The 13,454-nt window shown below is 42.9% G+C and overlaps 1 protein-coding gene across 1 annotated transcript in view; it reads right to left on the reverse strand.

The window, feature by feature from the left end:
* Positions 1-10,253: 10,253 nt before the first annotated feature.
* The window catches only part of CCDC88C (coiled-coil domain containing 88C), a gene marked incomplete at its 5' end in the record, with an annotated part of 90,871 nt that continues 87,670 nt past the window's right edge, over positions 10,254-13,454 (reverse strand). Inside the window, one exon of the mRNA XM_009877970.1 lies at positions 10,254-11,267. Within this exon, the coding sequence (XP_009876272.1) occupies positions 10,254-11,267 (1,014 nt within the window). The remainder of the gene's footprint in view (positions 11,268-13,454) is intronic.

Consider the following 13,454-nt stretch of genomic DNA (forward strand, 5'->3'; position numbering starts at 1 on the left):
TGGGGATCTTCTCCAACAGATTAAAGCTCAGCATAGTGACAGAGGGTGAGACCATCTCAGCTCATCACAGGTATATGTCCACACCTCATAACCAGGAGGAAATTCTCTGTTTTCACCATACTGGTGTTATCTAAGATCCTTCAAAACGTAAATTCAGAAGTGCTCACAATTTCTTACTTCTGCCTAACTCGGCAGACATAGGAACCTGGAAGGGCAGCAAAGACTTTTCAATCTAGATGTGGACAGCAAGCATATACCTCTCAAATTTCTTCCTGAGGCAGGGAACAACGTGTTTCCTTTACACTGAAAGTGTAATTTAAATAGATTTTGCACCTAGACTGCAAACATCCAACACAGATACTTCATTTTGCACGCTAGAAATGGGTTTCACAGAATCACGGAATGTCAGGGGTTGGAAGGGGCGTCTAGAAATCACCTAGTCCAGCCCCCCTGCCAGAGCAGCATCGCCTACAGTAGGTCACACAGGAATGTTCATGTGGGTTTTGAATGTCTCCAGAGAAGGAGACTCCACAACCTCTCTGGGCAGCCTGTGCCAGGGCTCTGGCACCCTCACAGTGAAAAAGCTTTTCCTAACGTGTTTGTGGAACCTTCTATGCTCCAGCTTGGCTCTGTTGCCCCTTGTCCTACCATTGAACATCACTGAAAAGAGCCTGGCTCCGTTCTTCCGACACTCACCCTTCACGTATTTATAAACATTAATGAGGTCACCCCTCAGCCTCCTCTTCTCCAAGCTGAAGAGACCCAGCTCCTTCTGCCTTTCCTCATAAGGGAGATGCTTCATGTAGCCTAATTGGGGCCCTACTAGTGCAGTAGAGTGTTTATGTGTGGATTAGCAGTCGTCATCTGCTGAGGATTAAGGACCTGTAGAGTTGTCTCCTGCTAAAGTGAGCCCTTGTGGCACAGCTATAGGTACCTGGTTTTCCCCTTTGCCTACAAAGGGAGAAAGGCCTCATTCTTACAGAGTGAAGAGTGAGGTGATATAAATAATACACAGCAATCCAGGGGCTCTGCCTCTTTCTGTTCACAGTACTGAACAACATAAAGACACAGACACGAAGAAAGTTGGAAATGCAGGAATTTCTATGCAAAGGCTACAAAAATGAATAAAAGGTTTTGTCAAAATCTAGGAGGCAGGAGCAGTAAAATAACAAGTAGTCATCACAGCTACTCCAGGGTCCAGGCTAGAATGTCTCTGTTCTTCCTAGCTGAAGAACAACAGACTGAATTCATCCTTTCCCCAGCTATTGTGCCACTAAAGAGACACTGGCTTTGATGTGTGGCCTTGGCAACTACTGGTTGTGTGAAGGATCCATGGAAGACCAGCTGAGAGAGCTGAGGTTGCTCAGCCTGGAGAGGGTAAGGCTCTGGGAAGACATTTTAGCAGCCTTCCAGTACCTGAAAGGGGCTACAGGAAAGATGGGGAGGGACTTCTTACACGGGGATTTAGTGATAGGACACAGGGTAATGGCTTTAAACTGAAAGAGGATAGGTTTAAATTAGATGTAGGCAAGTTCTTCACTGTGAGGGTAGTGAAACACTGGAACAGGTTGCCCAGAGAAGCTGTGGAAGTCTCCTCCCTGGAAGTGTTCAGGCCAGGCTGGATGGGGCTTTGAACAATCTGGGCTAGTGGGAGGTGGCCCTGCCCATGGCAGGAGGGTTGGAACTAGATGATCTTTAAGGTCCCTTTCAACCCAAACTGTTCAGTGATTATACGATGTGGATGTTTTGAGAGTGACCAGCTGAACCCACTACAAATGCATGTATGAACTTCATTCAGATATGGAAAAGGTTACAGGTGAGTGGAGATTTTCAAGATGGATAGCCATGTGGACTTGAACTCCTCTGGTGCTGCTCTTTCCTCTGTTATCTTGGATCTGGGAATTTCAGTTTGAGAAGAACTGTGTTTATAAGGCGGTCATATGCCAATATCCCAGTGCAGTGGGAAAGATGAGGCCTAAATGCCCTTGAACCAATACTTAAAGGGAAAAAAGTCCCTGGTCTTCAGTAACTGCAGTACACAAAGTATGAGTGCACACAGTTCTCCAGATACTGGCGCTTCCCATAAGCCACTGCTGCAAAGACATCGTGCTAAAAACAATAGGCTGGGGGTACTGAATTAGTTCACTTTTTGCTTTTCTTCTCACTTTTTTTTAGATTTGCTTGTAAGCATACTCTCCTTTTCCTGATAAGCACTATCTGTTAAACAGATTTAATGTGTCAGAGTTTAATGCACAAAGGGAGGATTTCTTTTGATTTTAGTCACAAAACTTCATGTGAGTGAAATTTGATCCAATAAAGTCTCGTTAGTATCTGTTTTCATTCATTTGCCTGATTACATAAGAAGAAAACAAGCACATGTTCGTATAGGACAGGGTGGGAGGCTGAAGGGAATTCAGGACCTGCCAAATGGGACTCTGTTGCCATTGATATGGCTGGTTAAATAAACATGGAAAAGGATCTGCGTTCATATGAGCTGCATGTGGGTAATAGGACTGGGCTTCAGGAGTTAAAGTTTTTTTCCAATTAGAGAAGCCAAAATAAGCAAGGAAGGAAATGCTAAAACAATGAAAATTATGTGGAAACTCATATTGTTAAAAATACTTAAGACTAAATAGAAACAATATTGCCTCAATAAGCAAAAAGTGATACAGACCTTCTTAAATGCACCTCTCATACTATTAGTATTTTTAAGGGCTAACAAACTGTCATAGAACTTTAACTACAAAAGATATCTGCTGGTCCTAAAACATATAACAAACAAGCTTAGAAACTGAGAAAAGATCTTGCATGAAAATCATGCTATAAATAGTAGAATTCTGTATTTACTGTGATGAATCAATGTTTGAAAGACATCTCAGTAACTAATAAGTAGATTTTGAATTTTGAAAACAAAACTGGCTCTACACTTCAGGCAAAGTGGTGCATTTTCTGCACCACAAATACCCACAGTGGTTTGTAGTATGTGGTGTAGCTCCTGTCTCAAGGCTTGGCTGTCACTTGTCACAAACACAGAGCAAAACAGAGCAACACAAACGAGCAAAAGGAGGATGTGAGGAAGGGACGCAATGAGAAGACGGAGACTGGCGTGTCTCACTCATGTGAGGGTGAAAAGGCCCCTTGGACTGATGGCAGAATGTTCAAGATGGGTAAGTAAGGATCGGGGAGTGTGGGTAATGTTTGAGACAAGAGGAGATGAAAAGCCAAGGAAGCATTAGAAAGCACTAAGAGCAGATACTGAGATCAGGACTACAAACTGACCTCAAGACTTGAGAACGTGTAATGGAGAGTCTGGCAAGGGTGGAGAGGTACGAAGGCAGGACAACAGCAATAAAAAAAAAGCAAAAATGTGAAAGCTGAGAGGTGACTAAAACCTTTAGCAATGGAAGGGGGCATAGAAAGTGCAAATAAAGTTGGAACTAGAACTGTAGAAAAAAGTGAACTCAAAGGTAAGAAATAGTTAACACTCTGCATTGAAGAAGAGAAAGGTCTCTAGCACCGGGGAGGAGAAGTGATGAATGAACAAGAGTTGCTGGAGCTAAATTGCGCTTGGCCAGACTGCAGTAGCCGGTTGCACTGTCTGAGCTGTAGGACGAGATCCAGCGAGAAGGCTCCTTTGCACATTTCATGCAAAGAGTTTTCTGCTAGCACACCATGTGGTTGTTCTCAGAAGAAGTGGTTTTAAGAGCACACCATTAAAAATATACTTTTTTTCCCCATGAAACATACATTACCCACTTCCTTTACGCCTCAGCTGTTCAGGTGCAAGATCTATGTGGAAACGTAAGAGAAAGTAGCAGCAGTAGAGATCCTTGTGTCAATGAAGGTACCAAAGCTGTGTTCTGGAGCCTACATGCTGGTGCCCTCATCAGATGGTGATTTAAACCGTTTGTGCCCTAACTGGTCTAAAACTATTCTATCTGGAGGAGGAACAATTTCAGTCTCCAAGCTGGGAGGTCTAATGGAAATGGAGTACATAAGCTGTACAGTCCTGCTTACATAATGCTGTTAATAGAGCTCTCTGAAGCATTCTACCTCTTTGTCTCATTTACTTATGGGCCAAAAAAGCTGCAAACAAGACTGAGGAAACAGAAGATTACCAATCTTAGCTTAGTTTTAGTCAAATCCCAGTAAGTTCTATCCCACGCAAGGTACAAGGTCTAACCCACATAGCTCACGTCTGCCTATTTTCTCCATTTGCCTCTTCACAGAATCATAGAAATGTAAAATATCTTGGATAGGAAGGGACCCATAAGGATCATTGAGTCCAACTCCCTGCTCCTCACAGGACTACCTAATACTAAACCATATGACTAAGATGTTCCTTGAATGACAAGGCCCTTGCACTGCAATGAGCAAGCAATCCTTGTTCAGAGGATTGCAGTTCTAAAAAAGTTCCTAAGATTTTCCTTTCACAGACCTGCTTCTCAGTATTTCTTCTACTTTCACTCACAAACAGCCAAAAGGGTCTCAGACTGATTGGGAGGTTTCCATCTCTGTAGAAGGCTGAGACACTGCACCTGAACATCCCCAGGTAACCAGTGGCTCTGAAACACACACACCCATGGATTAGGTATTTTATGGGCTCACAGTGCACACACAAGCAAATGCCAAGTCTTGCATTACTAGAGAAAAAATTCTTGTGCAAAGAAGCAATTTCCATGGGTTTAACAAGAATGCAATAATTTGGTCAAGTATTTAAAGCAGGAATGGAACATAGAATTGCACCTCCCCTTCAAACCACCCTGCTGAACGCTAAAACAATCAGACTAGAAGCACTACAAAACACTCACTTTGGTCCCTCGTGGACATACTTTCCCACTTTCTTGCAGAAAACTCCCTCTTGCCTGCAATTCAAGTCTCTGGAGACACCTCAGCAGTCCACTGGGGAGTCGTGCTTCTCCAGCTGGAATATCCTTCTCAAGCTCTTGAGTTCTTCCTTATCAGTGTGTTCCCAACACTAACTGTGCTTTACTTGCCATTAACGTGTCTCACGCTTCCAGAGCAGGCTGACTACTGAAAAAGTGAGTGAAATGATCTACTTTCAAATTTCAGGGATTTTCACATGGAGAAGATGCCCACTGTTCCTAGTGTGGTGGTCCAGCTCCATCCTGAATCTGAAGACAGCCAGCACCTGATATTGGAGAGGAGGGGCAGCCTCTTCTACTTTACCTAATGATGCTTTCTTAAAGCAGAGGCTGTTTAGCTCTCCCATAAACTATCTCGTATCATAAATGAAAAGCAATAAAACACTATAATATGATATTGATCTATTTGATTCTAGAAGAGCCTGGTGCAATGAGTCTCAGCAATAGCTTAATTTTCCCCTTCTTAAGCGCCCTCTTCCTTCAGCACAACTTTCAGGTCACAGAATAGGGTGTCACTCACTGAAGAGGGAGCTGAACATTTTTCCCTTGTGCAATACATGCTTTTCACAGGCTAATGCCAATGCCTAGATCTGTTGCTCTACCTCATTCTGGTATGCAACACATATATTACATACCTTGGCACAACCTTACCACCAGAGCTACATAGTTAAAAACATGCATGATTAGAATAGCATCTGGGAATGATATTGCTGACATTAGTTTCCATGGCATTCTGTGTTTTGTTTTGGACATGTTTTAGGTTTCCAGTTTCTGTGGAATAACCACAATTTCATTGTCCTGTTGTCAGTAAAAAACAATTTCACTCCCCCATCACCATCCCGCGAAAACCCCTCAACAGTCAATAAAACAGTCCCTTCCATGGCTTCAGCTGGAGTAAGCACAGGCAGCCTGCTGTCAGGGCGCCCACTTACCCACGTTACTCTAACAGGATTCTTCACAATCCTCCAAATCTGAACTAATCTCAACTCACGTTTCACTGTCTTTAGCACTCAAGTTAGCCTTTTAAGGACTTACACATTTGAGAAGCGTTTAAACAGCAGCTCCGTTGTCAACTGTTCTCTTCATACTTTTAAAGAAATCCTTGTGACTGGAAAAAGAATATTCAGTTTTGCTAAACTTGACATAACTCCTCCCAGTCACCTTAAACTCCTGCCAGTACTCGAATCATAACTTTTGTCACCACTTTCCAGCTGATGCCATTCTCTTAGTTCTTATGGCAGCCTCTAGTGCTAGCTTTCAAGAAAGACCTTCACGGCCCAGTCTATTTCTCCAGTTTAGCAACCCTTCATAACCACAACTTCATTATTTTCAGCGACTGAACTATTTCACTCTGCATCATCAGGTCAGGTTAATTCTGCCAATTTGTAAAAACATTCTCAAAGTTTCTACTTTGCCATGAATCTCTCTGTTGCTGCCAGGATCTGATGTTCCACAACTCTGACAGGCAGAGAAGCAATTGTTGGGATAAAATTTTCTGGTGTGGCTTACCTCAACTGATTTTTTTCTCACCCTTTAATCTAAAAATGCAAAACCATAATTCAAATGCTCTCAGCACAGCAGGATTCATGTTAAACAAATCAACCAAAAAAAGTGTGATGTCCTCATTACATCTTCTTAACATATAGGTTGCAGTCAGTTCACGTGAACTAATGATTTCTGGAACATTTCTTCCATGTTCTGTCTTTAAGTTATTTACCTTTGGTTAAACTTCTAATGTGTACCCAAACATCTGGCTGATCAGAAATAACTTTCAGCCATGCTGTGTTCCTTGATGAATCATTTTTCTAAGCTAAGTGCTAGCCATTTTCACTATGCACTTACGACTCAGACCTCCCTCCATTACAGGAAAAAGTAAATTCTACTTTTAAATTCTTCTGATGGTTTTATGTTCTGAACTCAGTTAACTGAAATGAGAAAAGGTCTGTTTGCTACATGATCAGCTCCAAAGTTCGTGGAACAGCTGAAGACTATCTAATAGCAACAAGGTTTCCATGACACAGTGTCTCTGTAAAGGACCTGGGCTTCAGATTTCTTGGTAAGGACATACTCTATCAGCGCAGAGCACGCAACTCCCTAGAAGCAATTTCCACAGCAGATGTTTCTGCAAATACCTTCATCATGCTCTGCGTGTAATTTTAAGCAAAATACATTTCCTTGTGTCAGATGGTTTTACTGACTTCAGAGTCTGAGCACGCTGCTCGGAGTGGGGGCTGCCACAGGCACAGCCCCTCTGCTTTCTCAGAAACCTATTGGCAACTTAGCTGCCTCCTTGGGATGAGATTCCCTTCAAATATCTGTCCTTGAACAGAAAATATGATTAATGAGACATGCATACAAACTGACACAGTACTCCATTACTGAACGTTGCTTGAAGTATTATATCCAGAACCATTCACAGCATTTTTTAACATACTTAAATAGTAATCTCAGCACGCACTTGCCCCCATGTCAAGAAATATCATCCTTTGCCACATAGAGCTGGAAAAAAGCCGACGTGCTGAAGCCAAGGGCTCCTACAGAGCAGGTACCGGCTGCTGCGGGAAGGCCTGAGGGCTGGGCCTGGCCGCCTGCCCCTCACCCCGCCACGGCCCTGCACCCCAGGTCTCTGTAGCCTTCCAAGTCATGCAAATTGAAGCGGCCGCTACTTCATTCGAGTTCCCCTTTTCTTCTTGGAAGGAACCGAGAAGGCTGAAATGGTCTGGCACCTCTGCCCCTTTCACTTTCGCCTCTCAGAACAGCATCTCCCGGCGCTGTTAGCCACCTCAGGCCTGCCGGCACCTCACGGCAGTTCTACCCGCCCAGCTCCGCCCACAGAAAGGCGGCAGGATTTGCCGGTTAACCTTCTCTCCCACTAAACACAACCGACTTCTCCATCGAGTTAAGTTTTGACACAGCAAAACGCCCGTTTATGCTGCCGATGGCCCGTCAGGACTGCAAAGAGCAGCAGCACCTTAGGTGCAGGCAGGTCTCCTCCCCCCTACCCTTCTCTTACCTGATGGTGCAGCACACAGCGGGAGTAGGCGAGCTGTAAGCCACTACAGATGTCACAGAAGAGCTGAAAACATTTAATGACTTGAGTAGATTGCAAAGAAATTCATACCTGCCGTGGTAGGACAGGCACCTATACCAAAATTTTCCTTACTGTTCTCAGGAAGCAGCAAGCACCACAGCATCACAGGCTTCAATAACTGTTCCTTGTTATAACACCCATATTTAAAATTATCCCATACTTGAAAGGTATTATTGTTAAGTATTAAGTAGATTTTTATTCAAACTCACTAGAACTGAGAAAGTAAATACTTGTAAATAACTGAGAAAATGACAACTAATGTGTAAGTGACAGGCCAGGTATTTACCCCAAAAGTAGATCTACAGTAACCGACAACTTCCAGATCAGTTCTCCTCAGCACTCCAGCCTTCAGGGCAATCAAGCCTTGAAAAGGGAGCTGAAACAAGGGAAGAACACCAGTATTTCACCTTCAGTGATCTGGTCATGAATCAATGTTGAGAGGCAATTTATGGAAGAATTTCAGGAGCACTTAGTATGTTCTAGAACTACCGTATAGAATATAATTTTAAAATTGTTGCAAAACTACTATTTGCAATTAAAATAGCAGAAGGCAGAAAATTCCTTTTGCCATTCTTTTCACTTTCAAAGATGAATAATTTCTCACTTTGCAAGGCATCCTGGGAGTTAAGCACAAAACAGATTGTACAAGATGCAAGCTTGGTCAAAATTAACAGCATGCTTGGCACTGTCTGAAGCGGTCAGCGAAGCACAAAACATCCAATGCTCTGACTCTACGGTGATCTGAAGTGCATTAATTTGCATGATTAATCCTCCTGTAAGAAAGTTACAATCAAATGGAAGGATATCTGATGACAACATTATAAAAACAAACGTAACTCTGCTACACAGAGATATAAATCTATACTGAGGCTTACACAAAGCTACTGCAGACATATCTTCATTGAGCACCATGAATCATGGTTGGTTTCTTTTCCAAGGAAAAAAAACAGTACAACCTCCATCTATTTTATTTTACCCTTTATTATAAACAATTTTGTAGTTTCCAGAATGGGATTACTACAACTAGTTAACAAAAACATCCTCACTGAATCAGTTTTAGCATTTACTAGATTAAATCAGAACCAGCAAAACAAGTATTTTTTAAGGATTTAGTCTATTGCAAGAAAAACAGCTTTACAAACATGTAATAGAATTAAAGATACACATTTGATCATATATACATAAGCAGCTGATGACACTCTGGACAGAAACATACAAGGAACTTCTTTGCGCATAAATAGATTTTTAAAAGTATATTTCTTTCACATGTGTACAAAATTCTTTTGTTTTCTATACCGAGCAATGTTCTGGGAGACATAAACAAGGATTTCTAAGAGACAAAATCCCACATATGACTTAGGATGTGGGCTGTCATGAACACAGAAATGTAATAATACAATTTACACAGCACTCCTATACAATACTTGAGCTTCTTATATACATACTTACAAGACACTTTTGTACATGAGATGCCACCTTTGTAATTGAAATGGCACCCACCCTGAAAGGTTGCATTAGTTCCAGTGTTTGCATAAAAGATAAAACAAGTTTCGAAAGACAGCACCACTTGGCTTGCAAAGTCAAGGATCCACTGAGCTGCAACTATAGTGAAGGCAGTGAGGTAATCGCACCAGCCTCTCTGTGTTTACATAGTCCTGGTGGGGAAGGGGAAGATGTGACCCCTGAAGTCTGTACATTACCTCTATAAAACGTGACTGTGGCAAGAACAATTGGTTTTAACAGATCCATGGCTACAGCCACACACTTCTGTCGTTCAACTTTCTCTTTAAGCTACTTAAACCCAGTGTCTGGTTCTGTCTTTGGGGGAAAAGTTTGGCTTTTACATGACCTTTTCAAAATCGTTATTTATTAATGGCGGGGCTGGATTCAGCACACACACGAGCTGTGAAACTCTTCTTTAATGCAGGTAGAAGGGGTGCACAGTGCAGCAATGACCGAGGACCCTGCTAAGCTTCTCCTGTAGTGGGGAATGCTCTGTGAGCTCTCACAGGGGAAGGCGCTATAAGAATCAAGGGTCAAGCCTGCTGTGAGATTAGGTCAGACTTCTGCTTTGTTTTAGGCACAACAGTGTCAAAAGAAGGGCTGAGGTTTTGCTCCTTGTTTCTCTTAATCATACTTTTTGTAGAAAACAGTACCCAGAGACTACTCAGAGTAGCACGCAGGTAATGCCTTTTAAGACCCGGCACAGTGTCTAGCCAAATGCTACCTGAACATCAGCAATGCCAAACACACATACTACCAGCTGCATCCATGAGTTACACACACCCATACTCATACCAAATCGTCTGCTGATCCCCCTGGGGGTCTGGAGACCCAGGAGTGCTGTTGGAGCTGCTTCCTCTCATGGGCTCCTCCCCAGCCTCAGCACTACCTTCTGGCAGCTTACCCTGGCACTTGGTAACTAGGGCATCACCCTGGCCTTGCCCTGGGGAAACATTTCCCTCAGTGCTGCTGGAAACGGCTCTAGTAGGGGCCACTGTAGCCACCTCCCCAGTACGAGGCGCTGGCCTGGGTTTGACTTTAGAGGCAGCGTGTGATGTAGGAGAGTAGTGTTGCCCAGGGTTCACACGCTCCTGCTGCTGCATGTTCAGATTGCTGGTGGATGCAGTGGGTGAGGCAGAGAACTGATGCAAGGAGAGTGGCCTCTCATCCTTCGGTGGGGCCAGGGAAAGGCGCCTTGTGTCAAGCTGCCGACAGCGTGAATCAAAACCTTGCAAGGAACCTGCCATCTTTGCCGATTGTGGCCTCTCTCTTAAAATTGTCTGGGAGCTTGCTGGCACAGAAGCCCTAGCAGTCTGACTGACAGCATCTTTGCCACCACGCAAGTCTGCTGCTGACTTTTGAGGGCTCTCCTGCCTGTATGTCTCCGGGCCGGTGGCTCTGAGGAGGTCTGCAGAGGCCAAGCTAAATGCCCTGCTCAGTGATGTGCTCCTCCTGCTCGCCGTTCCAGGGTGCTGAGGCTGTGCCATCTGCCTCACCCCGCTGGCGGGCTGGTGCTGTGGTGTGTGAGGAAGCTTAAGGGACCCCTGGGAGTTTGCCAGAGGCTCAGGTTCAACTTGTCTGAAGTTTGGCTTCGTGTAATTTCCAGGCTTAGCTGCTCTTCCTTCTTCGCTGGCGATGGTCACCTTAGCAGCTGAAGCAACAAGACTAGTGGGCATCTTAGCAGTTTCCTTTCTGGATGGCTGAACCAGCAGGTTCCCAGTAGCTGAAGGCTCATTTGCTTTCCTAAAATAATCGCTGAGCAAGTCATCTCTGTTACTGGAAGTATCCTGGTGTAAGAAAACATGCACATGCCACATTAATGACAACATTTTTTGCTTGAAGAATCATGCAGAGCTTTGTGTTCAGATAATCTTCCTTCCCACTTAATTCAACCGAAATATGACCACAGACTTTATATTTGAAGTGGAAAACAGAGCATATAAATATTTACAATTAGTACGACTCCAAACCAAGGAGTAACATGCTCATCATAATTCGATCACGATAGTCTTGTTTGCCAGATTAATTGTCTGAAATTTAAAATATTGAAATCCATTTGCAATGCGGGCAGCTTCTCCTTTGCTTCCTTTCACAGCAGCCACTGTCACTGTAACATCAATATCATATTTGTGACAGCCATTGCTATCAGCAAATAGCAGTGATGGTCTGTCATCTTCCAGAACAGAGTTTATCTGGGTAACACTCTACTGTAACATCAGGAATATCACAGGAGAGAATACCTTGGGGAGATGTGCTAGCATTACAAGAAAGCTTCACCGATTCCTCTCACTTTTCCCACTCAATCCACTATATATGTTAAAAGCCGCACATATGACGTAATGACATGTACAAAAAAACATTACAAAAATCGAGAAATTATTGCTTGCCCACTATTAACTTGCAAATTTCAAGTTGGACAATTAACCTGGCAGTAAAAGAAAATATACAATGAGTATTTCATGGGGATGGCCCATGCAATCCAAAAATGGTGACATATGATCAGCTGCCATTGGACTATTAGTACAAGGCATGCTCAGAATAGTTAAGAGACATGCTGTCTTCATGAAAAACATGCTGAAACAAGCTCATGGAATTTATTTCTTGACTATTCTCTAGGGAGCATGTTAAAGCTTAATAAGTTCACTAGAGTTCCAAATGTTTCTTCCAGTGTCAATACTCGTCTGCTAGAAGTGAACACCATCAACGGTCAAAGCACAGCGAGAAGATTTCTATGCTCAACTAAATGTTAGAATGTTAAGGTTATTTTTAACTTCACTTTAAACTTCAATTACACACATGTCCTCCAAATACAAGTGTGTTTATGAACAAGCACTAGAAATACTTTATAAGCAATTAATGCAAGTGATCTGGTAGCCTTTAAAATAAGAGCTAAGAGTTACAGTACGCTTCTATAGGTATTAATATGCTAGCAAAAGCTGGGGTAAGTTGGGAGCTGTTGCCTTTACAACAAGAACAACGGATACCCTGGGGATATAAAGTGAAGTAGATCTCCTATTTCCCCTGCCTGTTCTGTGCCTCACGCTGTCAGGACATGAATGACTGAGGAGCGATTCGAGTGACTGCGAGGGTTCCTGATGGAGGGAAGGACATAGGGAGTAGCAAGAGGGATACAGTGCATCAGCTTCTAACAGAAATTGGTGCAATGAAATCATTTCACTCTCATTTAAACTGCGCCGACACTGAAAAGGAACAAGGATGACAGAAAGAATGAAAATGGAGACAAGGTCAGATATTTAGAGACATATACAAAAAAATTTTAACATCTCTAACAGCTCAGAAATGGATTTAGGATAATGAGGGAATAGCAAGTATATTTAAACATTGCTCTGAAAATTCAAAGACCATGGTATTCATGAAACAGTGTAAGTGAACGGATGCTTCTATCAGTGAGTTTGTAAGATATTAACATCATTAACATGCTCGATACTGCACTGCCTCACTACTGCAGAGCACGTCTGAGCAGTAAAAGACAAATGCCATCTAAAAACCAAAGAACTCATTTCCAACATAGCACTTCAGCATGTGGCATATTCTTGCAGTCACTGAACCAACAGAACAGTGCCAGTCAGCACACAAACATGCAACATGGTGAAAGCACTGAGAACTTCCTTAGGCAAGAAAAATAATCTCTCTCAAATGCACTGATGGTATTTTCAGATTAGGAGATGGTTTTAACAGCTGCATGCTTTGCACTCGAGTTGAAAACTACCGACAGGTTTCATTTCTAAACACGGATGTAGCAGCTGAAAACTACACAGAAAATCCATCAGTTCACAAATCAAAATACCTGGAGCAGAGAAGTGATGATAAGAGGAAACCTTGACCACAGGTGTTAGATATTAAAAAGGCCCAGCAGTCCAATACATAACACTTGTAGTGAATTATCTGCCTGATAATATCTGATAGTATCTGGCCATAGCTGATACACCAAAATAAGAGCCTCGTCTGAAAGT

This window comes from Apaloderma vittatum, unplaced genomic scaffold (assembly GCF_000703405.1).
Source record: "Apaloderma vittatum isolate BGI_N311 unplaced genomic scaffold, ASM70340v1 scaffold3671, whole genome shotgun sequence".
In the NCBI taxonomy this organism is placed as follows: Eukaryota; Metazoa; Chordata; class Aves; order Trogoniformes; family Trogonidae; genus Apaloderma; species Apaloderma vittatum.